Source organism: Tripterygium wilfordii, chromosome 21 (assembly GCF_013401445.1).
Source record: "Tripterygium wilfordii isolate XIE 37 chromosome 21, ASM1340144v1, whole genome shotgun sequence".
NCBI classification, from domain to species: domain Eukaryota; kingdom Viridiplantae; phylum Streptophyta; class Magnoliopsida; order Celastrales; family Celastraceae; genus Tripterygium; species Tripterygium wilfordii.
In genome coordinates, this window is record NC_052252.1 from 16,951,382 (window position 1) to 16,975,811 (window position 24,430).

The 24,430-nt window shown below is 37.6% G+C and overlaps 4 protein-coding genes and 1 pseudogene across 4 annotated transcripts; all 5 read right to left on the reverse strand.

The window, feature by feature from the left end:
• Window positions 1-4,248: 4,248 nt before the first annotated feature.
• On the reverse strand, window positions 4,249-7,481 carry LOC119988637 (protein SMAX1-LIKE 3-like). Its single transcript, XM_038833747.1, has 3 exons — window positions 6,116-7,481; window positions 5,685-5,931; window positions 4,249-5,598 (listed from the first exon to the last, which is right to left on the reverse strand). Exons 1-3 carry the CDS (start codon window positions 7,312-7,314, stop codon window positions 4,534-4,536), a joined length of 2,511 nt encoding a protein of 836 aa, XP_038689675.1. The 5' UTR covers window positions 7,315-7,481; the 3' UTR covers window positions 4,249-4,533.
• A 1,467-nt stretch (window positions 7,482-8,948) lies between these two features.
• On the reverse strand, window positions 8,949-14,806 carry LOC119989985 (annotated as a pseudogene).
• A 50-nt stretch (window positions 14,807-14,856) lies between these two features.
• LOC119989984 (pentatricopeptide repeat-containing protein At5g04780, mitochondrial) lies at window positions 14,857-16,828 on the reverse strand. Its single transcript, XM_038835774.1, has one exon. The coding sequence runs from the start codon at window positions 16,755-16,757 to the stop codon at window positions 14,892-14,894; it is 1,866 nt and encodes a 621-aa protein (XP_038691702.1). The 5' UTR covers window positions 16,758-16,828; the 3' UTR covers window positions 14,857-14,891.
• A 513-nt stretch (window positions 16,829-17,341) lies between these two features.
• LOC119989322 (transcription factor DIVARICATA-like) lies at window positions 17,342-21,122 on the reverse strand. The gene is made up of 4 exons (XM_038834764.1): window positions 20,855-21,122; window positions 20,708-20,721; window positions 19,134-19,794; window positions 17,342-17,871 (listed from the first exon to the last, which is right to left on the reverse strand). The coding sequence occupies exons 3-4, from the start codon at window positions 19,475-19,477 to the stop codon at window positions 17,529-17,531; spliced, it is 687 nt and encodes a 228-aa protein (XP_038690692.1). The 5' UTR covers window positions 19,478-19,794; window positions 20,708-20,721; window positions 20,855-21,122; the 3' UTR covers window positions 17,342-17,528.
• A 312-nt stretch (window positions 21,123-21,434) lies between these two features.
• Window positions 21,435-23,521, reverse strand: LOC119989323 (uncharacterized protein At2g27730, mitochondrial). Its single transcript, XM_038834765.1, has 3 exons — window positions 23,330-23,521; window positions 22,540-22,623; window positions 21,435-21,674 (listed from the first exon to the last, which is right to left on the reverse strand). Exons 1-3 carry the CDS (start codon window positions 23,486-23,488, stop codon window positions 21,645-21,647), a joined length of 273 nt encoding a protein of 90 aa, XP_038690693.1. The 5' UTR covers window positions 23,489-23,521; the 3' UTR covers window positions 21,435-21,644.
• Window positions 23,522-24,430: the final 909 nt, after the last annotated feature.

The following is a 24,430-nucleotide window of genomic DNA, read 5'->3' on the forward strand; positions in this document are numbered from 1 at the left end:
TGTCTAAGAGCATCATACTGTAACCATATTTGTTGGCAACAAAATCAATTTTGAAAACTCAGTTTTCCTCGACATTGTTTTGTCCTCCTCCATTGCACATATGTGATATATCAACTCTCCACCCCAAAGTTGTTTGTAAAGCCCAAGTAACTTCAACCAGTTGACTTTCTTGAATTGAAAACAGTGTAGTTTTTTTTACTGAATACCAACTAAATTGTAGTTCAACTTAGTGGCTGTTCACAAATGCTACAGGCTAACAAATAGATGCAGACATGCAGTATGTTGAGTCGTGTTTAAATCTACCCTGTGGTGGCTAACAGAGTTTTCTCATGTGTAGTTCTTTCGAAAAATCTTAGTTTTAGGAATGCATTACTATCCCCATTGTGCTTTAGCTGTCATGTGATGATGTGAATCATGTCTTGAAATCAGACCTACTGAATCTCGGCCTTTTGAACCATGATACAGTCAGCTGTTGCTTGTTTCCAGATCCGATTTGTGTTGCGTACTTCATAATTTTGGCCCATCTTTTTATTTTTATTTTTGTGTTTTGAATTAGCATCTTACATGCAATTATTTCTTCATAATGTAGAGTTCTGATTCAAATTTATATAGGTAAGATAAGAAGCCATTTTGGAATGGAGAAACAGTTACACTACCGCTGGTTGGGCGTGCTATGGAACTGACTCGCAGGGGATCGATGCTGGTGGCTCATGCTATGATGAGGTTTGGAAAGGATCCAAACATCTAATGTCATTCTTGAACATAAAGAGGAATACACTATTGCTTTTCTGTACTTAGTTAAGTGCATATGTCTATTTGTGTGCCTTATCTAGGATTTTGTTGAAACTGAATCAACCCGATTTTTTTATCATATTAGTTGTGATATATGGTACTTGCCAATTGCCATAGTGAATTTAGGATAGCTATATGGCATATCAGCACTATTTTTGGTGGATGTGGTTCTTACTTCTTGAATGGTCTACTGATGTTAGTGTTGTTTGGAGGTTATGGGTTGTTAATGAGGAAAGGAAAAAAGAAGGAAGATGTGAATCCTAAAATGGTTATAAATAGTCCAATTGAGAAATTGGTGTGCAGTTTATTCATGTACCAAACAAAGATGAACCATTAATGGTGCTAAAGATTTGGGCTTGATCTTGTTTATATTTTGAGTTTTGAGGATATTTTTTGAGTTTTAAGGACTTGATTACATACTTTCAAGGTTTAGGTTCAAGTATCAAGGTTGGCATTGATTCTAAATGAAAGATACATAGATTGTAACATGCATTACTTATCTGTGCCTAAAATTCTTGAACAAGTTCTTCAGAAATCTTGATGAAGTCACAGACATTAACAAACCCTTAACTTTAAAAGTATTTGCCTTCTTTCTGTGATGGTTAAAGACAAAAAACAAACAATCATTGAAAGCATAATCATATCAAATATCCTAATCTCATCAAAACATTCTTGTTAACTTTCACAACAGCTCCTCTTTTTGACTGGTCTTCTCTGCTGCCAACCTTTTGCTTTTATCATCAAAAGTAATCCCACTAGAAGGCCAACCCTCTCTCTCTCTCTCTCTCTCACACACACACACACACACACATGCATGTATGATCCTAACCGTTGATATCATTCATGATATGTTAATGATGATTGAAAGATCATGTATCAGTATTTTCTTTTTCAGATATTGCCCCCAGTAGGTCGAGATGATTCAATCATCAACTTTTTTCATGTCGGAATTCAATTATAGACTTGTTATTGGGAGTTTCAGATCCGAGAAACTCACTAACTTTCATGCGAAATTTTTTCACTTAGTGATGATATAAATATATTAAGTCATTGCTAGCTTTCCTTTTGTGAAGACTGCAAAAAGTAGGAAGCTGTGGAAACTTTGTCTCCATAAGGACCATACCTATGAGCTATCTTTATATGAAAAGGCAAAAACAAATTCTTTTTGCTTCTTTTGAGGTGTGGAAGCTTGTGGGTTTGGATGAGACAGCATTTCAACGAAAGAGAAAAGATGTGTTGCCTTTGAAAAGTATGTGCATTCTGATTACTTTTACTGCATTAATGAACACCTAAAAAGAATACTATCAGTGCACATTGCTTTTCTTATTTTTCTTTTCCTCTTTCTGCATTTATTATATTTGCTTTCTAGAATATGTTTAAAGATCATATGCTTATAACGGCTAGTGTGTTTATCTTTTTAATTAATTAAAGTTAATACTTAAAGATATCGGGATACGTGTTGTCCAATGATTGGTTAATATATGAACCCATAAACATGTTATCAAAACCAACTTGTGGAGGTTAGAGACTAAATTAGGTCTTGAGAAAACGTTGAGAACTATTACTTCGAAAACTTGGGCAAAAACCATGGGAGAACCTATTGAAGTGTTTTTCTGATTCTGCAAGTGAGATTATTGAGTTATTTGTGCCAGTCATCAAAGTGGAGGAAGCAGTAAATTTTGACAGCATTTAGACAAGCTTGGACTAGGTTTGATTCTAGCAGTGTAAGTATAAAGAATGTTTATCTGCATGTCTGCTAGCTTGATAAAGTTGAAAAGTAGTTTTGTGGTACTAATCACTTTCTCTTCTCTGAGGCAAGGAATGAAAATTACAGATATACATAGCAAGAAGAATCTCTGTATAACAAACCCGAATAATTGTAAAGGAAGTTCTACTTTTCCACAAGATGCTGGTTTAAGTTTACATAAGTAATTTAGTGTATCATTAGCTTGACTTTTTAGTTTTAAGGCAGTGTACAAGCATGATATTTATGCACATGCATGCACGTTAACTATTTCGATGGTGATGATAGTCAATAACAATCTACAAAATGTAGACTCCAACGATGATATTCCTAACAGTGAAGGATTTGGAGTAAAATATATGAACAGAAGTATTGAATTATAAGAATTGCTAGAGTAATGAGTGAATATGAGTCATAGATGAGGATAGGTGGGTGCTTGTGTTTGTATAGTTAATGTTTTTGTTTTGGTGGTGGCTCTAGTGGGAGCAGAGCTCGAGGTCCTCCCTTATTGTGATAAAGACCACCACCATTACAATGTATTCGTAGGATAGTTTTAAATAGGAAAGCCAAGAAGAGTTTGCATAATCCTGGTCTAAAGACTTTATTTTTTAACTTTTCTAAAAGAGTTTTCCTATAGATTGGTGGAATTACCAATAGAGCAACCACAATTCTAATAGATGGGGTTTCATTCCACAGCCACAACACAAAGAACTACAAATGTATTACTCAAAAAGGATGAAAAACTATGACAAAGATTGTTGAGATACTCATGGAATAATGGTATTATGTCGATAAAGTAAGAACGTTATTATAGGAGACATATTCCCCCTCACACAAATTAGGCTTTAGTTCCAAAGTTGAAAAGACAATATTCCTTTTGTGATTCTAAAGTAAAAGCTTCTTTAAAAAGAGTTGAAGCCTCTGTGGTTTCATACTACTGGATATATATAATTTCCCTTCACTACCATCCAAGGATAAGAATTTTTTGTTAGTTTGTGATTGATGATTTGCCTATTTTTCACTTGAAAAGTAGGGCCTTCCCTTTGCATGAACCTTACGTTATGAATCACATCTCCATCACACTTTCTGATTCTCTAATAATTACAAGATTTTATTCCTGAGGAAATATGCCCTTTTGAAACATATTTATATTAAAAAAAAAGCCCCTTGCTGATGTGGAAATTGACAATTTTTCGCGTTCATACTTTGGCATCGTCGCTGTTTTTTTGTCGTTATTCTGTCATGCACATAAATTCAGTGTTATGGTCGATTTACCTTATCCTTATGTACCTTTCTTTGTTTCCCTATTGCATTTTACAGAGACTGCCAATGTGATATCACAGTTATATAAAGCATTGAAGATAATTTGGTTCTCTAGAATGCCAACCTGCCCTCTTTTCTTTTACCTATCTATACTGACATATATGGTAAGCGTATTAGGCGTCATTTGTTCAATTCACGAAAACAGCCTCCAGGAATGCATAAATCTGTCTTCCTAAACTTCTTAGTGAGAGTCTAGCTTATGCACTAGGTTTGACCAAAGTATACCTATTTTTATTAATATTTGAAGGCACTAACTATGTGAGGCTTGAATGCTGGATGCATATATTATTTCAGTGCCTTCATTATTTCTTTCTGTTATCAGGAGTATTGGTTAAAATGATTTGGAGTCGACCATGTTATCGGACTGAGTCTGACTGAAGTAGACATTATGATCGAAAACTAATATATAACAAATAAACCGCTTCTGAACAAGAAATCTGAAACTCCATTAGCAAACCTTAGGTAGGAAACAATCTACAAGATGTAACTGCAAGACTAAAAACCTTGACATATACAGAAATCAACTTATACCTTCCTCCATTTACCAATTCCTAATACTGTTTTCTCCATTTGGGGTGTGTGTATCCTGTTTCTCATGTTAGTTTCCTCCCCCACCACTCTACAAACAAAACCAACAAAAACAAAAACAAAAAACAAAGATGGAAACCTACAAATTACAGATTCTGAATTTTAAAAACAAACTGCCTATCCACAGATTCCAGTATTCCAGTGTCTGCAACTGAATCTTCATCTCCTTTGTCAGTTTCAGTGGCAACATTCAAGTCAAGAGGAATGTTTTGGCATTTTTCTTCTGTGTGACCTTCATCTTCATCTTCTTTCCCCTCATCCATTTTTTGCCTTTTAGTGGGAGAGCAGGCTCTTGAGACAGAACTGAAGCTTTGAAAACTGAAAATAACAATGGAATCCATAAGAGGCACAGTTTCACCACCGGGAAGCGTGACTTTTCCTGTTTCGATTGCTTGTTTAATACCCTTTTGAGCAGAATGGTTAATTTGGTCTACATTTTCGATGAAAAATACTCTATGAGGATTCTCATTCAAGGCCAGACCAAAACTCTCAAGACAATTGGTACCTGGTTCATCTATTGCTCTTTTGTTTTTGGATTCATCACTTGAACCAACTCTTGGTGATGAGGAATTGCTTAGAGAGATTGAAACAAAGTTGCCAGAAGACCCAAAAACTAGTCTAGCTAGCTCCCTTGCTATGGTCTCCTTTCCTTCAAAATCATTTCCCAAGAAAACCATCCAAGTTTCTTCCTTACCCTCCCTGTGATTTAACTTGTTTTGGCTAATACCAGACCTGCATTGAAGTATGGTTTCTGCAATTACAGGAATAATATCCATCTGCCATGGAACCCTTTTCTCCAAACACGTGCAAAGAGTCTTCAAGTTGTCAGTATTGAACTCCTTGAAGCTTTTAAGGCCTTCCACATCATCTGTTGCTTCACTCGAAGAAGCTGAGTTCGGGCTAGAGTTAGGATTTGATAGAAGGTCTGGTTTAGGATTCAACTTGCTTTCACAGCCGTCATCATTAGCTTCTGAAACCCAAAACTGGTGTTCTTGAGGTAACTCCTTCGACTCAAAAATGACTGGCCAACTAAGTTGGGTCTGTTGCAAGTTGCAGGTCTTGCGCTTGCAAGAAGATATTGAAGTGGTCGAAGGAGATGAGCCACCAAATGAGCTCAATTTCTTGTAGAGATCGCATACATTCCCACATTCCTGATAAATAAAGATGGGAATTAAATATCAGCAACTTGATTTAAACCATATTGCTTTAGCTGTAAGAGGTTATGTAAGATAGAAACCTGATCTCTGGTAGTGTTTCTTTTGGTCTCATCCTTGTACTTCTGAAGCCATGAAGGCAAACTGGAACTTGTGCGAGTGGGAGTGCTGGTGACAGACTCTAGATTTTGGATACTCTGAGCCTCCCCTTTTAATTTAGCAGAGCCTTCAGTGTATCGAGTTAGGTGCTTGTCAAGTGCTCCTGCTTCAAGCGGTGGCCAAGTAAACCCATCAGCAGAAGCATTGCTTCTGAACTGATGTTTGGAATCACTGTAAGAAGGGGAAAAAAAAGGGTCAAAACTGTTTCACAACTCTCTATCTACCACTTAAAGGTTGTGTAAGAATCGCAGCCTTAGCCCCGTCGTGATTCTTTGAATACAAAGGGAACCCAAAATGTATAAATATAATAAAAAATGATAAAACACAAGACAATGAAATGTAGAACAAGAATCACCTGTCAAGACTGAGAGTTAGGCTCAAGCTCCCAACTGGGATTGTGAGAGGATGAAGTTCCCAAATAGTCTCCAATGAAGGATGGCCGGTTTGGCATTGAATGTAAGTCCGAAAATTTGCGATCCCCATGAGCCACAATTTCCTAGTTTCCCCAATTCCATGCATCAATCTTTTGATCTCCATGATAATGTGCTCCACAAGGCAATAGTAGTTTCTCTTTTTGTCACCATAGTTTGACCAAAACTCAGACACCCAGTTGAGATCTCCCAAATATAAAATCACCCCTCCACCTATGTAGCTTTTGACAAGGCACCTGAGTTCCACCAGCTTCTGCTCAACCTCCATTTTTGACAAATTTCTTAAGCTCAAAAGAGGAAGGCTTATAAACTGCACATACTTCAACTCTCCTGGAACATTTCCTCTCTCAAACTTCTCCATCACTCCTCTTATTACACTCTCTGTTTTAGCTAGACACTCTCCTATGACAATAGTGTTTCTCTTCTTGTTCAATAAAGAGTTCAAGACACACATTACATCATCATTCCTTGCTTGATCTATTGGTCTATTTATGGGGGAACCAAAGGGACTAAAAGGCATAAATTGAGACACATTAGCACCAACACCAACCTGAGGTTTGAAATGGGGATTTTCATTGGATTGTTTACTAATAAGAGGATTTGGAGAACATATCTCCAACGAAACTGCTTGTTCTACTTTGCTCTTAACATGGGTCCTAGAGAAACCTGCTTCTCTCATGACTCTACTGATACTTGGGTCATCTAGGATTGAAATAACAAGCTCTTCTAACTCTATTTTCAAAGCTAGAATTGGTTGTTGCTGGTTTTCAATCGAGCCACGCCTTTGGTGAGCCTGAGCACGCTTAAAGGCGGCAACTAAGGCATTGGAGAAAGAAGGATAAGATGAGGGAGGCCCTAAGAAAGGGCTTGAAGCTGATGTCGGTAGTCGATTAAGTGCGACATTGAAACTAAGCTCTAAGGCCTTGCATTGGAGAGGGTGAGAGTGGGATTGAAGGCAAGCTCTTCTAAAAAGACTGTTTGAAGATGCAAGCATAGCGCTTGCAACATGAAGAGGAGTAACTTGGGAATGGCCTCGCCGCTTAGCAAGAGTAACTGCTTGTTTAACTAGGCTTGCAGCCTCAACAGTTAGAGCCTGTTGTACACTGCAAATTCCTGCTCTCATCTTCTTATCTTGTTCAAGACAAATTAGCAACTTTCACTGATATCTGGTAAGGAAAACTAGATGGGAGTCATCAGGAAATCAGAAAGACAGTGTTAGAGAATTTGTTTGAAGTTTGTAAGAAATGAATTATGATTGAGACTGAAGAGGATAAGAGAGCAGGAGGGACCTTATTATGGAATGCAGATTTGTTCTTTTCTTGTAAGTGAGGGAAATTTTTGGTCTTTTGAATCTGTGAAAGTGGATTGCATGTGATTTAACTTTTTGTCTCCTATGTGTCTCTCTCTCTCTTATGATTTAAAGCTATGTGGATTAAGAAAAGTTGTGTCATTCAACATTGTTGGGCTTATAAAATTATGTTTATCAAAAGCAGTTTTAAGCTTTAATGGCAATGAATGGAATAATAATCTCTTTGTATAAAATAATCAGTACTTCATACTCAAAGATTGAAGAAGAAGAATAAGTAGAAGAATTAAGCTCTATAGAAATGAAAAGAGAGAAAAGAAGAGTGAAAATAAAGAGAAAGTAAAAGAAAAGGAGAGGACCAAAAAAAAGATGTGATTACTGCCTGTCTGCTTTGAAGGGAGTTCTAAACTGAGGGTCTCTTTTTTTCTTTTCTTTTCTTTTCTTTCTCTTTTTTCCTTTTTTTTTCTTTCTTCTCTAAGAAGTGGAATAATACTTTGATGATTACAAGCTTATGGATTACATATCTCTACAAAGGTTGGCTTTGAGAGCTCAACTTCATTTGATGTTGTTCATTGCCTAATTACAGCTGGAAATTGAGTTTTGTTTTTCCTTCTTTATTTTGAATTCTTATTTCCACTCGTTGAGATGAGTAAAGCATCAATCATGAATGTTAAAACAAAAATGTGTCTTATTCACTTTTGTAGCTCAACATATGATCATTGCCATACTTTTTTTGAATTCATGAGTTATTTTTAGTTGTGCATAGTTATAGTGACAAATGATGAACAGGTGACTTGTCCTTTAGACATGTTATTTGGGCCTAAATCCGGATGATCAGGTTGACACGCACAGAAATGTTTCACCATAAGTTAGGCCAAGTGCATGGACACAATCTTCATTCCATACGGTTTGGTCCAAGATAGAATCCCCACTTGCTATTACCCAAGTCTCCTTGATTAGAGGACCTGTAGAACTTTGTACAGATCACTTGGTAAACTAAAAACACTTGCAAATGGGCCATAAACTTATCAGCGCAGACAAAATGGCTTCTAGAGTTTTTGGTGTTTGATTTGTTGGGGCGTGGCCCAACCCATGGATTCATAAAGACAACAATTAATTTATTTTAAAATGTTGTCATATATATATATGTTCACACACATAAATACATATATATTATTAGGATTTAAGAAAATGAGACCAAGTAGCAGTCTCTTTGAGATTTGTGTCTTAGATGTTATGTACCATTTTCCATTTTTGGGTATATGAGAATTGCATTGAAAAGTACCCTTAGAATTCAAGGGTTCAAGTAAAAGGTAGAATTCCTATTCGTATCATTTAACATTAGAGCAGCATAGCAGGCAGAATCGGCAGAATGTTTTCAAGTCATAACAAAACATTCCTTCCTGCCATTGAAGACTAACTCACTCAGTTATCAAAGAAAAAAAGGAAAAGATAAAGAAAAACATGGATATCCCACTTGATCATTGATATAACAAAAATTCAGTCATTACATTAAGGCCTGAAGACATTGATTGAACTGAATCTCCAATGAAGACAACTCTAGGACGACGACACACAGACATAAATAGATATGAAATAAGGAAAACACTGATCACGACAACAATTACTAGAAGATGATTTTACTGAGAAGAAAGACCAGGAAAGATGATGAGAACAGGAGAGAACTTGATGGAACCAAACACACACTACTAGATGGGTAGCTTTAGAAGGAGGATTACAGCCTTGATCGCTGAGCAGCGTTCCCACGGAAACTGTCAAGCAACATAGAGCTCTGGCAATTTGGGCATTTTGGTTCCATTTCAGATACCATCACATAGAGATAGCAGTGGGTACAACCCATCAAGATAAGTGAAGGGAATCCATGTTGGGCAATACAGCAAGAAGTCTCAAATCCTTCTTTGTCCAAAGAAAGAGTCAGCTGTTGGCATGATGACCATGATGCATTGGAACGATTTGGTGACTTATCTTGAAGGCGCATCACAGGTGCTGGAAGTGCAAGAGTGAAGTCCAAATTTGTCCTTTGCCCAACCACATCTGTTTTGCTCCCTGCAAGACACCTCCTTCCGAGCTCCTCGAGGGCTTTGTCTCCAATCTTAAATATAAATTAAGATTTGGATTTTGATCAAGTAAACAGCAAAAAGAAACATCAACCAGGGAACGATAGGCAAGGAAAGCAATAGGTATTAATGTTATTGCATTTGAAGCCAACAACTAGTAAGGGAAAAAATGGAAATTTTGAGAATGAACAATGCACCAATCAGCAAAAAGGAAAGGCAAACAATCAAAATTAAAGTGATTATCAAATCTGCTTGTGAAATAGATATGAATACTTACCAAATCATTCAAAGTACTTTCCAATTGGGAAAGATTAGGAAAGTATCCTTGCCATTCACTTAGGCTCACATCCTGTTTCACTGCATTAAGATCAAGCGACTTGTGGTATGCCTCACGGCGATGATCTATCTTCAGATTGCTGTCGTCATTGTTGCGAATAGGATTCTTTGCCTCAGAACTGTTGCATTTACTTTTGCACTTGGCAGACTCAAGAGTTCGCTGCAATTGACGAGAATTTGAAGCCATCTTAACTTTGTAGTTTTTGCTAATTTAAAAGGGAATACCATGCATACATACTGATCAGTGGAACATGGTTTTATAGTGCAATGTCTTGCAAGGTAGAGGTAGGTGGAGGTTAGCATGAGGAAGAAAATTATATTTTAACAAGTGTCAAAAATTGAAGTTCCAACAAAATAAATTAATTAGCCTGAATACATTCCTATATCACGCTAGAGTTCAAAATTTTCAATTCAAATGCTTTTCACCAACTAAGCCATTAAAGCTGAAAGTTTGAAATGAAATATGCATTTCTTACTTGAAAACGGCAATATTTCAATTATTAGTCAAATTCCAAATGCAAATCTAAATATAGAAAACAAAACGGAAAAAATGAGATAAAAAGTGATAGGAGAGTGCCAGCAAATTTTTACTTTGAATAGCTGTCAAATGAGCTGTAGTTTTATGATAAATCACTTGAATAATGCAAGAAAGAAACTATGAGTAACCGTCATAGCCACAACAAATAAACAGAGGAAGGCAAATTCCACAACGTAAAAAGGCCGTTACATTGCATCATTGCATACCAAAAACGATAAATCTCCATTTATTGCACAAATATGTACCATGGCACGAGTTTTATGCCAAATCATGCAATGGAACAAACTCCAGTATAGTAATGCGGCCAACCAAAAACACGTTTTTCTTGGTAACGGAAATAAAAAAATAGAAGCAACCAAGACAGTTCCAAGCATTTACTGCATATAACAATCAATATAACTCCATAGCTTCTACGATGGGAAAGACATCAGTATTACAGTCACTAAAATTTCAAAAGCCTATATTTTTCTGCTGTACTTTAAGAGCCTACAAACTTGGTCAAAATACTTGGATATTGGAGTTTCTATGCACTAATCTTCCACTGAACAATTGCTTCCTGAAGAAGCTACAATTAGCTATCATATAACAGTGATAATTGGAAATGAAGCATTAACACTCAATTGAAAAATCTGAACGTACTCAAGGGGCCTTAAATCCAAAGATCCGTCCTTATAACAATGTTACTGTCATTGCAATAAGCATCAAGCCAGCGATCCTATCATCAATTATAGGATGATATAAAACTTTAAAAGGAAAAGAAATGAAAAAAGAAAAAGAAACATCATGCACTACAGCAATTCACAAGTCCTTGATAAGTCTTTCATTCTTACGAGAGTACGACAGTGATTTGGTGAAATCTTTCTCAAATCTCTTGGCTGAACATGTCTTTTAGTGATGTACTGTCATTTGCTCCTGGTTATTATTTAGGTTTTCAATCTTTCAAGGACTTTTACGATGTATTCCTTTTTGGGTACTACACATGATATGTTTTTCATCACCATTATAAAGGGTCGGAGATAAAACTATGTGGAGGTATGGTCCTTTTGTCAAGAAAAGAAAAGTGTTGTCAAAGTCATCCACCCCGATCATAATGTGGCACAAATGAACCTAGTGACATTTTACTCATGTATGTAACTGTCACAGCGATATCATACATTTCTCTGAACAACCTTAATGTTTGTGTCTCTATGTATTTCAAAATCCTAAAAAGAACAGCTACAAGCAGTTTGCTTGAGATGTATCAAATCTCCAAGAAAATTTTCAAGCTTCATTGGAGCAAAACAAGCAATTCCTACCCGAAATTTCTCCCAGTTTGCAGTAACACCATCCACCCTGAATAGTCTGCCAAGTTCCGTGGACTCCTTCTACCTCTTCAATTCACTGAAATTCAAAAGAATCACTCCAACCCAAGAAATCCAGGCTTATGGACTCCTCAATATTTTTTTGGTGTACACAACTCAAGTTTGGCCAGCTTAGGAGTGATTAGCCCAACTCCTTATGAGCAGCTAATAACTAGCCTTCGGTTCATTGAACTATTGTGGAGGCAGTTGACTGTCCATGATAAATCCTCTTACTTGCAATACTTGCTAGAGATGAGCATTTGATCACTGGATTAACTCCTGCATTTTGTGCCCAACTTGTCAACGGCCCGAAGCCACCTTTTCTCTGGCTGATCCCATCTTATTCTCTCATTGATGCGCATCTGTACGACATGCTCAGATGCTCTGACACAATTTTCTAAATGACTGCTCATATGAGTAATGAGTTTATAAACAGTAAATTAACCAAAAAAACGTTTTGTCTCTTGTTTCGTACGGTTGGAAGTTGGAACACTCCAAAAGAAAAACAATAGGATAGTAGGATTTTTGAGGACTCCTTGATTACTTATGTCAAACTATTAACCTAACCATACTAACGGTTTGCATCTCCCTCATCAAAATGGGAACTATTTTTCTAAAGGAAACTATGAGACACTCATCAGTAACATAGTCAAAATGAGGAAACAAAACAGAATCAAAATAACCGATTCATATATGGAGTTATCGACATCAACTACCACGAATTCACTAGATTGCCAATCCTGGTATCACAACCACTACAATTCAATCAATTCTTAACCTAATTTAACTTCCCAACACATGATCAAAACAAAACGATGACTCCAATGACAAAATAAACAGTTAAAGTTACTGTAATTAGTACTTACATCTAGGTTGTGTAAGCGAACAGGGTCTGGATGGCTCTGGCACTCTCACCCTTTCCGGAACATGTCTCTAGTCTCTACCACAATTCAAGCACGCCTGGTAGTACAAACATGGTCATGGAATGGTTAAAATTACAAGAAAAACTGAAGTGAATCGTTTTATATTCTCTTTTCAATCAACAGAAACGTGAGCAGTTTCAGTCCACAAAAACAATATTGAGCGTATCAATCACAAAAGCCAATACAACTGACCTTCACTAAAGATTCATCGCAGCAGGCTCTCGTAGAATCCGTAGCTTTCTCTCCCAGGCCATATTTCTTGAAACTTAGTGGAGGAAGGAAAATTTGCCCTATAGCAACAACCCCCAAACTAGTAGGGGTGTCTCCGTCAAGGTCAACATTATATTTAACGGCGAGTTACAATTAAGAAGTTGATTAGTAATACAAAATTATAAGTGTAGATGATACTTACATTGCTTGTTGCAATCGATTCCAGAGTTGAGAGCTCATGAGTGAGGATTTTGGAGTTTGACGAGAGAGGAAGAGAGCTGGTAGGTTTGTTGTTGCTGCTGCTATTCTAGGGTTCCGGCTCTAGCGTCGGTCGTCGTGGCTGCGGCGGCGGTGGTTCTCGAGAGAAGGCTAGTGAAATGGTGTCAATGCAGTTTTCACCGGCGAAAGCAGCGGCAGTACAAAGGTAGTGAATGGGTTGCCAGTTCATGGGCTCTGTTGAAAGAGTGCAGGCCTACAACGAAAGAGCCCAACTTAATAAGAAACTTAAGCCCAGGCCTGAACTAGCTTCTATTGGGCCACAGTTATATTCAGGGCCCATTCGGGATTTCGTTGGCCCAGTCCTGCCCAATTTGTGTTGAGAAAGGAAAACCATGTGCACAAAAGTATAAACAAGACCATTCCATAAGAATAACTGAGAAATCATAATCAACAGCACATACCAATATAAGTAAAATTCTTCAACCAAGATCACGAAAACATTAACAGGGAAGAATCCATCAAAAGTGTCAAAATGAGCTACAATTTTTTTTTTTTTGAGGAATACGAATAATCCCTCCCTACATTCTTGTTTTCTTAAAAGACAAAAAGAAATACTCAGAACCTCCTTCCGCTAGCAGCGCCACGGCCAATAGCTGTGGGAGCAACCATAGCCTGTGGCTCAACCTCAACAAGTCCAGGAACGTCAGACATCCCAATAGCAGCAAGCATGTCAAGGGTCTCCTTATCAAACTTGATTTCATCGGTCTTGATGGCTGAAACATCGGGCACAAAGTCCATACAACGCTCACGCTCTGCTTCCTGCAGTTTCAGTGAGATACCCCTGACTGGACCCTTTTGAATTCGCTTCATCAGGTGGGTTGAGAATCCAGCAATCTTGTTGCAGAGACGCTTCAAAGGGATGATGGCAACCTCTCCAATATCTTCTTGTTAGTATAAAAGTCCAAGGTCATTTGAGAGTAATACCTCTCAATCAACTGACGAGATGACTTCTTCACAGTCTTTGTGCGAACACAACCCATCTCCTAGAATCAATTAAGCAAATGTAGCTGAAAGGAGAGAGAAAACGGCTATTAAAATAATTATGTTTTACATTTGCATAAAAAAAGATGATAAAAGCTGAATTTGTTGTTATTCGAAAAGGAAATCAAAAAAGATTAGTGACCTTCCAACCTAGGGCCAAGTCTTGGCAAATACATAGGCTACCACACATAAGACAAAGACTCATCCAACCAAGCATTACATAAGGACTTTCACAAGAGTACACGATGAAATAAGATGCATCATAAGATTCATGAGATGGTTCACAACCCTAGATGCCGAAGGCGTCCTTGGGGTGATCTCGTAGTTCTTACAGTGTGGAGACCTAAAAAAATTTATTCGTGCGGATTCTTTCCCCGCGGCTCAAATTGAAGCCATGAAACAAGTCGCTATCACAAAAATCAACACTTGCAGTGCAAGGAAAAGACATGAAGCACCTTAGTAAATACATTTGAAACACTATAGGTTACCTGCAAAAGTCTTGCCCCTCTTGCATCATGTCCTTGAGAAAGCAAGTCAAAACCCCATCTTGATATGTTTACATATATTTCAAACACTAAAGCTTGCATATTGTAACTTAGAAATCATTTTCAACCCTTTCCTGCAAGACAATGAACCATAAAAGGCTTGAATCCACCCACAAATGGAAGCATAGGACCAGCACTGTGTTCATGGCAGACCAAAAAAAAATTCACCAAAACTCCCTACAAGAACAACATCCACTCTTAAAATGGTGAAACCGGTTAACATCCCGAACAATTATTTCCCTCCCTGTGATTTTTGAAGCAAGCTTCATAAAAGTGTGGCAATCTCCACATATCCTTAGATTCTTCATTATTCTGATTGGCACACCAGGAGGCAAGCACATAAGCCCAAAAGTAAGAGCTAGCTTCTCACTATGATGCCTCAAAAGTTCTTGCTTTCTAGTATCTTCCACATGATGAAGGTCATAAGCGATCTCAGTTTGATGCCCCAGTTTCTTCATATCATCCAACAATCTATCGAGCTCTAGATAAATATCAGCAATTCTAGGGTGGTTTCTCCCTCCAACGATAAATGTGTGAACATTGTCTTTGATTTCTATCCAGCTCATGCCCTTGTCTTTCATTGCCTCACTTTCTTTCAGCAGCTTCCTTGCTCTTACAACTTCGTCCCATTTTTTATTTGCTGCATACGTGTTTGAAAGCAAAACATGGTTTCCAGCATTATTAGGTTCCATCTCAAATAAATGCTTGGCTGCAATCTCAGCAAACTCCACATTCCCATAATTCCTAGAAGAGGCAAGAAGTGACCCCCAAGTCGAAGTAGTGGCATCAAATGGCATTTTCTCAATTAATTCATAAGCTTCCCGAATCAATCCTGCCCGACCAAGGATATCAACCATGCATGAGTAGTGGAGGACATTGGGTGGCAAATGGTGCTCTCTAATCATGAGGTCAAAATATCTCCATCCCTTTTCAACCAAACCCATATGGCTACATGCAGTTAACACAGAAAGGTATGTCACTTCATCTGGGCGCATACCCGTCTGCTGCATTTTTTCAAATAAAACCATTGCCTCAATGGAGCAAGCATGTTTAGCAAACCCAGAGATTATTGAATTCCAAAGAACAATGTTCTTCCCTTCTACACAAGAAAAACAAACATACGAGTCTCTAACACAGCCACATCTAGCATACATTTCTATAAGAGAGGAAGCAACAAAGTTATTAGAACCAAATCCAGTTTTACACACAACACCATGAACCTGAGTCCCTTGAATCATGGCTGCCAGGCCTGCACAGGCAGAAATAACAGACGATATTGTAAACTGGCTATATTCCAGCCCAATCATCTGACCCTTGTGGAACAACAACAAAGCCTCCTCATAAAGCTCATTTTGCACATACCCTGCCACCATGGAACTCCATGTGACCGCATTCCTCTCTGGCATGCAATCAAATATCTGAGTTGCACAATTCACCAAACCACATTTGGCATAAAGATCAAGCAATGCAGTCCCCACAAAAATATCGGAATCCATTGCAGCCTTAATGGAAAAACAATGCAATTGTTTACACTCCAAGACATCACATTTTGCCGCACAAGCGCAAAGAACACTCGAGAGTGTGAATTCACTAAGTCCATCACCTACTCTTTGCATCTCCACGAATAGACCTAAAGCTTCTTCCTCCTGCCCATTTTGGGCATACGAACCAATCATTGTATTCCATGAAACCAATGTTCTCTCAGGCATTTTGTCAAACACCGTGCGAGCCCACTCAATAAGACTACATTTTGAATACAAGTTCGTCAAAATATTTGACGTTAAAGCGTTATTCTGTAACCCAATATGGAGAATCTGTGCATGGCATGCTTTTCCCTCCATGGGTAATCTCTCTCTTGCACAAAACTGCAGGAGGGCATGTAAATATGAAACTTTTGCCGTGGCACTGGTGCCCACCCAAACAAGATTTTCCTCCGTTGGAGCATTTGCTGCGGCTGAGAAGCTCTTGTAATGAAACCAAAAGTTCCTTGTAAATCTCTTACAGTTCGTCCTAGTAGTCGAGATTTGCATCAAATCGCATACAATGCAACCAAAGCCTTTGACAGAAGTAGTCTACAACTCTGAAAATTTTTAAAGGCCTTCTCTACGAAGCCCATAAAACTAAAGTTTTGGGCCAAAGAGTTTAAGGCCCAATTAAAAATTAGGCCTTTTGCGTTACATTACTTAAGCTTATCAAGCACCTGAATAATTGGACAATTTGGATTTTTTTTTTAAATACCGTTAACAAAATATGATTTTCATTGAAATCAAATCTTTGAGACTTTGACACATATCTAACCCAACCGATTACCAATTGAGTCACCTCTTGGTGGTACACAATTGACTATAAATAAATTTGTAAATTTATATATTTTTATTTTCAAAAAAATATATATAAATAATTGTCTGATAACTGACAGTTTACAACCTAGCTGCTGTAGGCTAAAAAAAATTTACAAATAATCGACTGATAACTGACCGTTTACAGCCTAGTTGCTGTAGGCTGTAACTCTTACTGAATTAGTTCACCAATCTTGAAGGGCCAAAAACCTTCCAAATGCTGTGTTTGGTAAACAAGATAAGTAGAGGGGCTATTATATGTCTGAATGCTAAGATAGTATGCAAGATTCCTCTATCCTAATTTCAAGTTCACCTATTGCATTCAAAGAACAAAAAAACACCCTAGTATTTTCAATTTTGCTTCACAGACCACCTAATTATGTATCAGCTAAAAGAACAATAAGAACTCTGCTATACAAATGGAGCCTACAACTTCTATACACAAATGTATGCAACTGTTATTTACATGGGGTGAAAGCTGAATTCCTGATAGTCCACCGGAACTCCTTGATTCGGCTGTTGCAGCTGCGGAGGCAAATGTTGCAACTGCTGAGGCTGAGCCAAATGAAGTTGATCACCATGTGAAGGAACCCAATTTTGATCAGCAGGCTGAGGAACTGAGTTATCGACTGTCGTGATATCGTGAATGCTCGATCTTTTCCTCTCTTTCTTCACTGAACACTGGCGGAGGAAGTACTTTTGGGCATGGCTAGCTACTTGAGTTGCAGTTCTTGTCACAACCACATTCCTTGAAATGCTTCTCCAATCTCCCTTGCCAAATTTTTCAAGCCCTATCAGAAACAACCTGCCAAGACATACAGGAAACATCAGCTCCATGTATAGAGAAAGTGTTCTCATGAACAATGCCAGATAACATTCCATTCTATAAATTCTGGACTAGTTGTCATCCATAGTATAAGATACACCATTAAAGAAGCATGTGCACAAAAAAACAACGCTAAGATTCAGAATCCTCTCTCACATTTGCAGAATTGCACATCATATGAAGATGTAAAAGGATTATAAACAATTTTCTAACCTTCCAGAAACTACAACCAGACTACCCTCAATATCTTAAATGAACTAGGAGCCCCAATACAGAGCACCATGGCTCGGAACCCAATCCCATAAATTCTGAAATGAAATTACTAGCCCAAGTACAGAGCATCATTTTCTTGGAAACCAATCTCCCTAGTTCTTCATAACGGTCTAAAATGCTCATCTTTGTATCAGATCTTAGCAGTATGAGCCTATTCCTGGTACATCAATGTAGCTTTCATCATATTCCTCCAAAATTTTCTTAGTCATCACTTCTGCTTTCAGTTTTACATTCATGCAACATTAAAGAAGAAAGAAATTATCGGAACCAAGGAAAATTCTTCCCTGAACAATGACAAAGTAACAATTGAGCTAATTTTGAAAGTACAAGCTGAGTGGTCACAGGAACCAAGTTTCATAATTGTGCTACGATAGAAGGGGGGGGAAAAAAAGGCATATGAATTATGAAGAACATAGGCATTTTGTGAGTCTGGAAATAAATGAGTTGTAGACGATTCACCTCAACAGTCAATCCAATGATTCTACGATTCTGATCATCAACAGTTTAGCAATTTGATTCTTTTCGAAAAATAAAAGCTTTTGGATGCAAACTCGATAAAACAATATCAGATTTAATTGGAGAATAATATCAACCAATATGGATTTAAAAAACCACTTGTTCTGAATTAGCTAAAAAGAAACCCAAAATCTCAGTGTGACCTTGAAACCTCAAATTCCCAGCTGCCAGCAATGTCAACAGTAATAGAGGCCCCAAATCAAGGAAAGAAAAACCCCATTCTGCTCAATCCTACCTAAATTAAATATATTTAAAATTCCAGGAATACCCATAAACCCAAACTCAGTACACCACCTCCACCTCAAGTACCCATACAAATAAATCGTTATTGGATTTTTCAAATCCATAATCCAATAACCTTCAAATATTCACAAGACGGAAATGATGAAATATGAATACGGCAACAGATAAACAAACACAAGGAAGAAAAAAAATCACAAAAACAAACATACTTGTGTTCCTCCTCCGTCCACGGCGTGCCCTTCTTCCTTTCCCCTTCTTTCGGTTTTGGTGATCCAAACGATATGTGATGCTGCAGCTCGGGCTGCCAATTCTCCAACTCGTCCGAGTCATCAGCGTAACTCGGCAAATCGACTCTACCCGAATCAATCTGCAAGACGTCATGTACCAAAACCTCATAGTGCTCCTTCACTTGCTGACAATTCTTCCCAGGGACATGATCGGCTATCTTTTGCCACCGATCAGGCAACTCTTCAGGGTACTCAACCAGAGCCTGCTCAAATAGCTTGTCCTCAATCCGAGTCCACTGAGTCGGCGGCGGCGGCAGAGTCATCATCGTGTACAGTGGTTGTTGTTCGATAAACTCTGTATCTCTCTCTCTCTCTCTCTGTGTAATTGAATCCCCTTTCGTAGAGATTTCCTTCAGACGAGTTATAATTCAACACGCATTTGCTTTAATTGGTTTTGAGAGAGCTGTATTTTTTCCCCCATGGAGGATTGACAGCGCCAACTGCGAGTTTTTGGATAGGAGATATCCATCCGAGTCATTATGGACGCATTTGTCAAATTGACACGTGGAAATAATCAACGTTGGGGTTCATTGGATCCTTAACAATTCATGCGAAAATTGATCATTGGGGCTTGTTGGAAAACCTAGGGCTGTTATTGGTATGGTAAATTATCCATTGGTATACCATTACCGACGAATTGGTTACCGAAAATAGCAAAAGATTGGCATACCGTTACCAATTGTTCGGTACGGTAAATTTACCGATGATTTCGGTAACGGTAACGGTAAACAAAGTTCAAAACCGGTAAATTTCCCGATTACCGACATATATATTAAATATATATTAATATTATTTTTAGTTTTAGTTTTATTTAATTATGACCATTAGATTGATCTAATTTAATCTAGGCCATTGATTATTTTTAGGGTTATCATTTATATATCACTCTTAGCAATTTCATTAACTTTAAAGCAGCGTTTGTTACATAACAAAATGTTTTGTTTGTATTGATTACATGCTTTTCTTCTCCCTTTCCATTATGGTCTTTTATCTTTATTTATCTTGTTTCTTTTAGCTTTCCTGCTATGGAGTTTAAAACACTTCGGATACTAAAAATATTAGAAATTAATGAAATGAAAGATTTTCCGTTATAGATTGTTGGAATAATGTTATGTGAATTCTCCTTTTTTTTTTCTCCGATTGATAGGTATTTTCTCTTATTCACATGTAGCACAATGATCATTCTCATTAATCTATCATTTTTATTATTGGTATGGTAGGCAAGATGAAAGTGTTGTAGTATCATACAATGACTATTAAGCACAATGCTACTTGATGCATTTTTTTTCTTCTCTTTTTTATATAGGTTTTAAGAATTGGTAAATTTACCAATTACCGACTTACCATTACCGATCGATCGGTATACCGACCATCGGTATACCGACTCTTCCGGTAACGGTAACGGTAACATTTTTTGAGTTACCGAAAGAATTGGTATGGTAACGGTATTCCGTGTTTGGTAACGGTAACCGTACCAATAACAGCCCTAGGAAAACCCGTCTTATGAAATCTAAGAAGAATCAAAATCAAGAAAACGGATGTTTTATTTATTAAAAAAGGAATTTTATTAAGGAAAAAAAGGATTTTTTTTAAAACATTAAACGGATGTGACCAACTTTACAAGATGATGAGCCAAACATTACCTAACATATGGATCCTCACGGCTTGCCAACCTACAAAGGATGAAGACCATATCTGATGATGCTTTGAATTATCCGCTCTAGTCTCCAAAATTGAATCAGACTAGGTAGAACCAACCTAGGTTTGTGAATTGCTGCAATCACTATTGCATTCGCGCTCCGCTGAGCTCTTTCTCATCGTCAATGGGAGCCTTGAAGTTGGTTTTGTAAATTTTGTTGATACCACAAACAAAATTTACACTCTCTAAGAGTCTCCAAAAGGACAAGTTCATTATCAATGCAATCCCAATTCTACAAGTCCTGCCGGAGCAATCTCTGCCTTTGGCAGTGTTATCTATTGAGAAGATCAATGCAGGGCTTGCAGCCAAAGCCTGAAACATAGAACATTATTCTGTTCCTGTAATTACTCAAGCAAAAGAAATACCCAACTTGGTATCTAGCTACTTGATCTCAATCAAAAAGTCTTTCATGTCAGCTACCATGGTATTTTCTCCTATATCAATGCCACAATATGCTAAAATAAGTTGGCTTTCTTAACCTCTAGAGTGTGCTATCAGAAACTCATTTGTTCTTCCCTCCAGCATAAACATATTTCAGTTTTCTGCTTTATTGTTATATTAATCCAAGCCACTCAAAACAGTCTTAGCGAAACCACCACTTAATAACAACAGACAAGTACATTGTTCGCAAGATTAGATAAACAAAAGCAGTGCTTTGTACAGACACCAGTTCGCAGAGAGTTCAAGGTCACTTTTATTTCTCTCCATCATTTCCAAGGCTTGAGCAAACTAATTCAACCCTTATGAGTCCCTTCTTCAACTTTCTGCAAAGGAGATGTAAATATAGGTAAAAGATAATGAAATGTTCAAGGAAGATGCATTGTAAGGAAATATCATGAAGCAGAATCAAAGTAAATCCAACTTCATTTGAAGTATACGAACCCATAAGGAAATACTTGACAATACAAAAATGTATTTCGCATTTCCTGATCCATCAGGTGATATAATTGCACCATTCACTTTTTACCAAAAGGGGACCATCCCCGTGATGCAAAAATTAGAGTCAGTCAGCTAGTAAGTACACTCATGCACCGGAATATAGTGAATTAAACCAACAGACAGAATGGTAGAGTAGGTCAACAACAAGCACTTAGGCAGGGTTAGCTGTGTTGCTATTCCGCAGCTCCTTAATGCTCAAGCGCGAGAGCTGATCGAGGGGCTCCCAACCTCAGGCAATGTTGGAGGCCAGCAGCTTGATTATCCCTTGCCTATTCCATATACTACATAATAGGAAGTGTTTTATTGCTAAGGTCTACTGCGGCAGAAACTGCCAAAATGCTCTCACGCAGCTCTTAACTCTGAGTTATGATAGCAAAACCCAAAAACGCCATCAACATGAAGCTCTAAATCTATAAACAATAAATTCATCCACACTTGTGACAACACAATGCTTCGGACATTCTGTTGCTTTCAAAGTAAATCTTGACTAAAGATATGTTTTAAGGACTATACAGGATATGCCCAGATTGTGTTTTCTTCCTCTTCTTTATTTTGACTTTCACTTTAATTTAACTCACATGAAAATAACTTCTGCCACTCTGATGCAGTACCAGCCATTGGTATACGTTTTCAAGCTAAAAACCATACAATTGAGACATATTAAAGAAGATAATATGTAACAGAATATACCTTCTCAGAACCCCCCTTCTCTATTTCTGCCTTTTCCTTCTCAGCCTTCAGTTTCAGTTTCTCCAACTTCTCCTTCTCCATTTTCTTCCCACAATAGATTACAATTATCCAAAACGGTTAGAAAGTTTCAACAAGAGAAAGAAAACTGAAATAAAAAAAATAACAATCTTAACAGGAAGTCTGGAAAAATGCATGATTAAAACAAAACAAAGTTCTGATGCCTGATACAATGTTGTCCCGGTCTTAAAAGGAAAAGCAGTCATCCCATCCACAAGGATGCTAAGCTCAACATTTTGATTTTCATTTCTACACTTCTTAGGAAATTTTGGTCACTTTCTAGTTAAAATCAAAAAATTATTAATAAAATAACAGAAATACAGTAAATGAATGAAGAAATAAAAAGTCAGCCACTGATAATCAGTAAAAAGTAAAAACTGTAACCTGAAACAAAATCTCACCTCACCCAAGACGAAAGGTGGGTAGGATCATAAAAGATCATTTCAAGATAATTTTCAGTTTCGTATTTCATTTTCTCAGTAACCAAACGGATGAAAAAACATAAAACACGAACAACGAGCTTATCAAAGAAAACCAAAAAACAAATCATAAGGTTTCGAGCATCAGACACATAAAGATCGAAATATTGCCTTGAACACACCGAGAAAAAACAGGGGAAAAAATGGAAGAATCTGCTTATCTGATGATCGAACAAGTAAAATCAGTTTTGTTTCTTCAAAACAAATTCTCTGTTTCCCTGAGAATAAACTGAAAAAAAAAAATAGGGAAACACCTTGATGAAGACAGTTTCCTTCGCGCGTTCTTCCTCGCTCAGTACACGGCCTTTTCCATCGCAGAAATAACGAGTAGCTCCACGAGTTGACTCCATCGAACGAGTTAGGCTGAGTCGGCTCAGTGCAGATCTCATTGTCATTCTTGCTCCAGTTGACATAATTTTTTTTTTCTTTTTTAGCTATGTTTGCTTAATGCTTATCGAGAAAGTGCAAACTGAGGCTTCTTAGTTCTTACTTCTAGAGAGCTGGTCATGGGCCTATTAAGCTTATCGGCCCAGTGGTTCCGACCCGTATCTTTGGCGGGTCTGAATATCAAAAACAGGTTTGTCCAGTGTGGTTCGGGTTTAGCGAGATTTTCAGATTGAACTTGATGTCTGATGATGAAATAGTGAGATGTGAAGGAGCATATGTTTATGGTTTCAAGATTAGTGACTCATTGAGACAAGGGAGATATGAGATTGTTACAAGAGAAAGCCTCAATAGTATTGTAGGTGCTCGGATATACAATTAAAGGTTTATCGAGGTGGGTTGTCAGTAACCGACAAGACATGTACAAAATGATGGCATGAAAACTCTTGACACCAATGGAGTGTCAGTCAAATGGACTTTGATGATCAAGTCAATGAGGCCGAAAGCTTGAAAGAGATGAAAATGAATGTCTAGCGATGAAATGCAATGCTTGACTGTAAATAAAGATATGACGTTGTTCGCAAGAGAGTAATAAAGTTTTGTGCTCCAAGAATGGAAGAGGAGAGTTTAGAGAAGAAAAATACTTGGCTTGAGAGGCAGGAAAAGAATCCCCTATAGCAGTGAAGGGTTTTGTTTATATATAATGTTCTTGATTGAAGGGATATGTGTTGCTTAGACAATGCGAGGCTTGCGTCAAAATTGTCGTTGTAAAGAAAGATGTTGTGGCATGTTTGTGCCAAGGACATGTATGATGTTTTAGCTTGATGTCAGTGACATGATGAGTGTTGGTGTCGTGTGTTTGTAGGAGATGTGTTCAAGGCAACGATTCTATTGTCAAAGACACAATAGGTGCGAATCTCAACTTAGGCTCGGGACGGACATACGATTATCAAATTGACATGAGAACCCCC

Excerpts from the sequence above, each read along its gene's own strand:
- LOC119988637 (XM_038833747.1), bottom strand. The coding sequence starts at position 7,314 with ATGAGAGCAGGAATTTGCAGTGTACAACAGGCTCTAACTGTTGAGGCT. Across the intron at positions 5,932-6,115 it reads CTAACTCTCAGTCTTGACAG|TGATTCCAAACATCAGTTCA; the intron begins GTGATTCTTGTT and ends CCCTTCTTACAG. Across the intron at positions 5,599-5,684 it reads GAAACACTACCAGAGATCAG|GAATGTGGGAATGTATGCGA; the intron begins GTTTCTATCTTA and ends TTTATTTATCAG.
- LOC119989984 (XM_038835774.1), bottom strand. The coding sequence starts at position 16,757 with ATGCAAATCTCGACTACTAGGACGAACTGTAAGAGATTTACAAGGAAC.
- LOC119989322 (XM_038834764.1), bottom strand. The coding sequence starts at position 19,477 with ATGATGACTCTGCCGCCGCCGCCGACTCAGTGGACTCGGATTGAGGAC. Across the intron at positions 17,872-19,133 it reads TGGACGGAGGAGGAACACAA|GTTGTTTCTGATAGGGCTTG; the intron begins GTATGTTTGTTT and ends ATGTCTTGGCAG.
- LOC119989323 (XM_038834765.1), bottom strand. The coding sequence starts at position 23,488 with ATGTCAACTGGAGCAAGAATGACAATGAGATCTGCACTGAGCCGACTC. Across the intron at positions 22,624-23,329 it reads AGGAAACTGTCTTCATCAAG|AAAATGGAGAAGGAGAAGTT; the intron begins GTGTTTCCCTAT and ends TATTGTGGGAAG. Across the intron at positions 21,675-22,539 it reads AGAAGGGGGGTTCTGAGAAG|AAAGTTGAAGAAGGGACTCA; the intron begins GTATATTCTGTT and ends TCTCCTTTGCAG.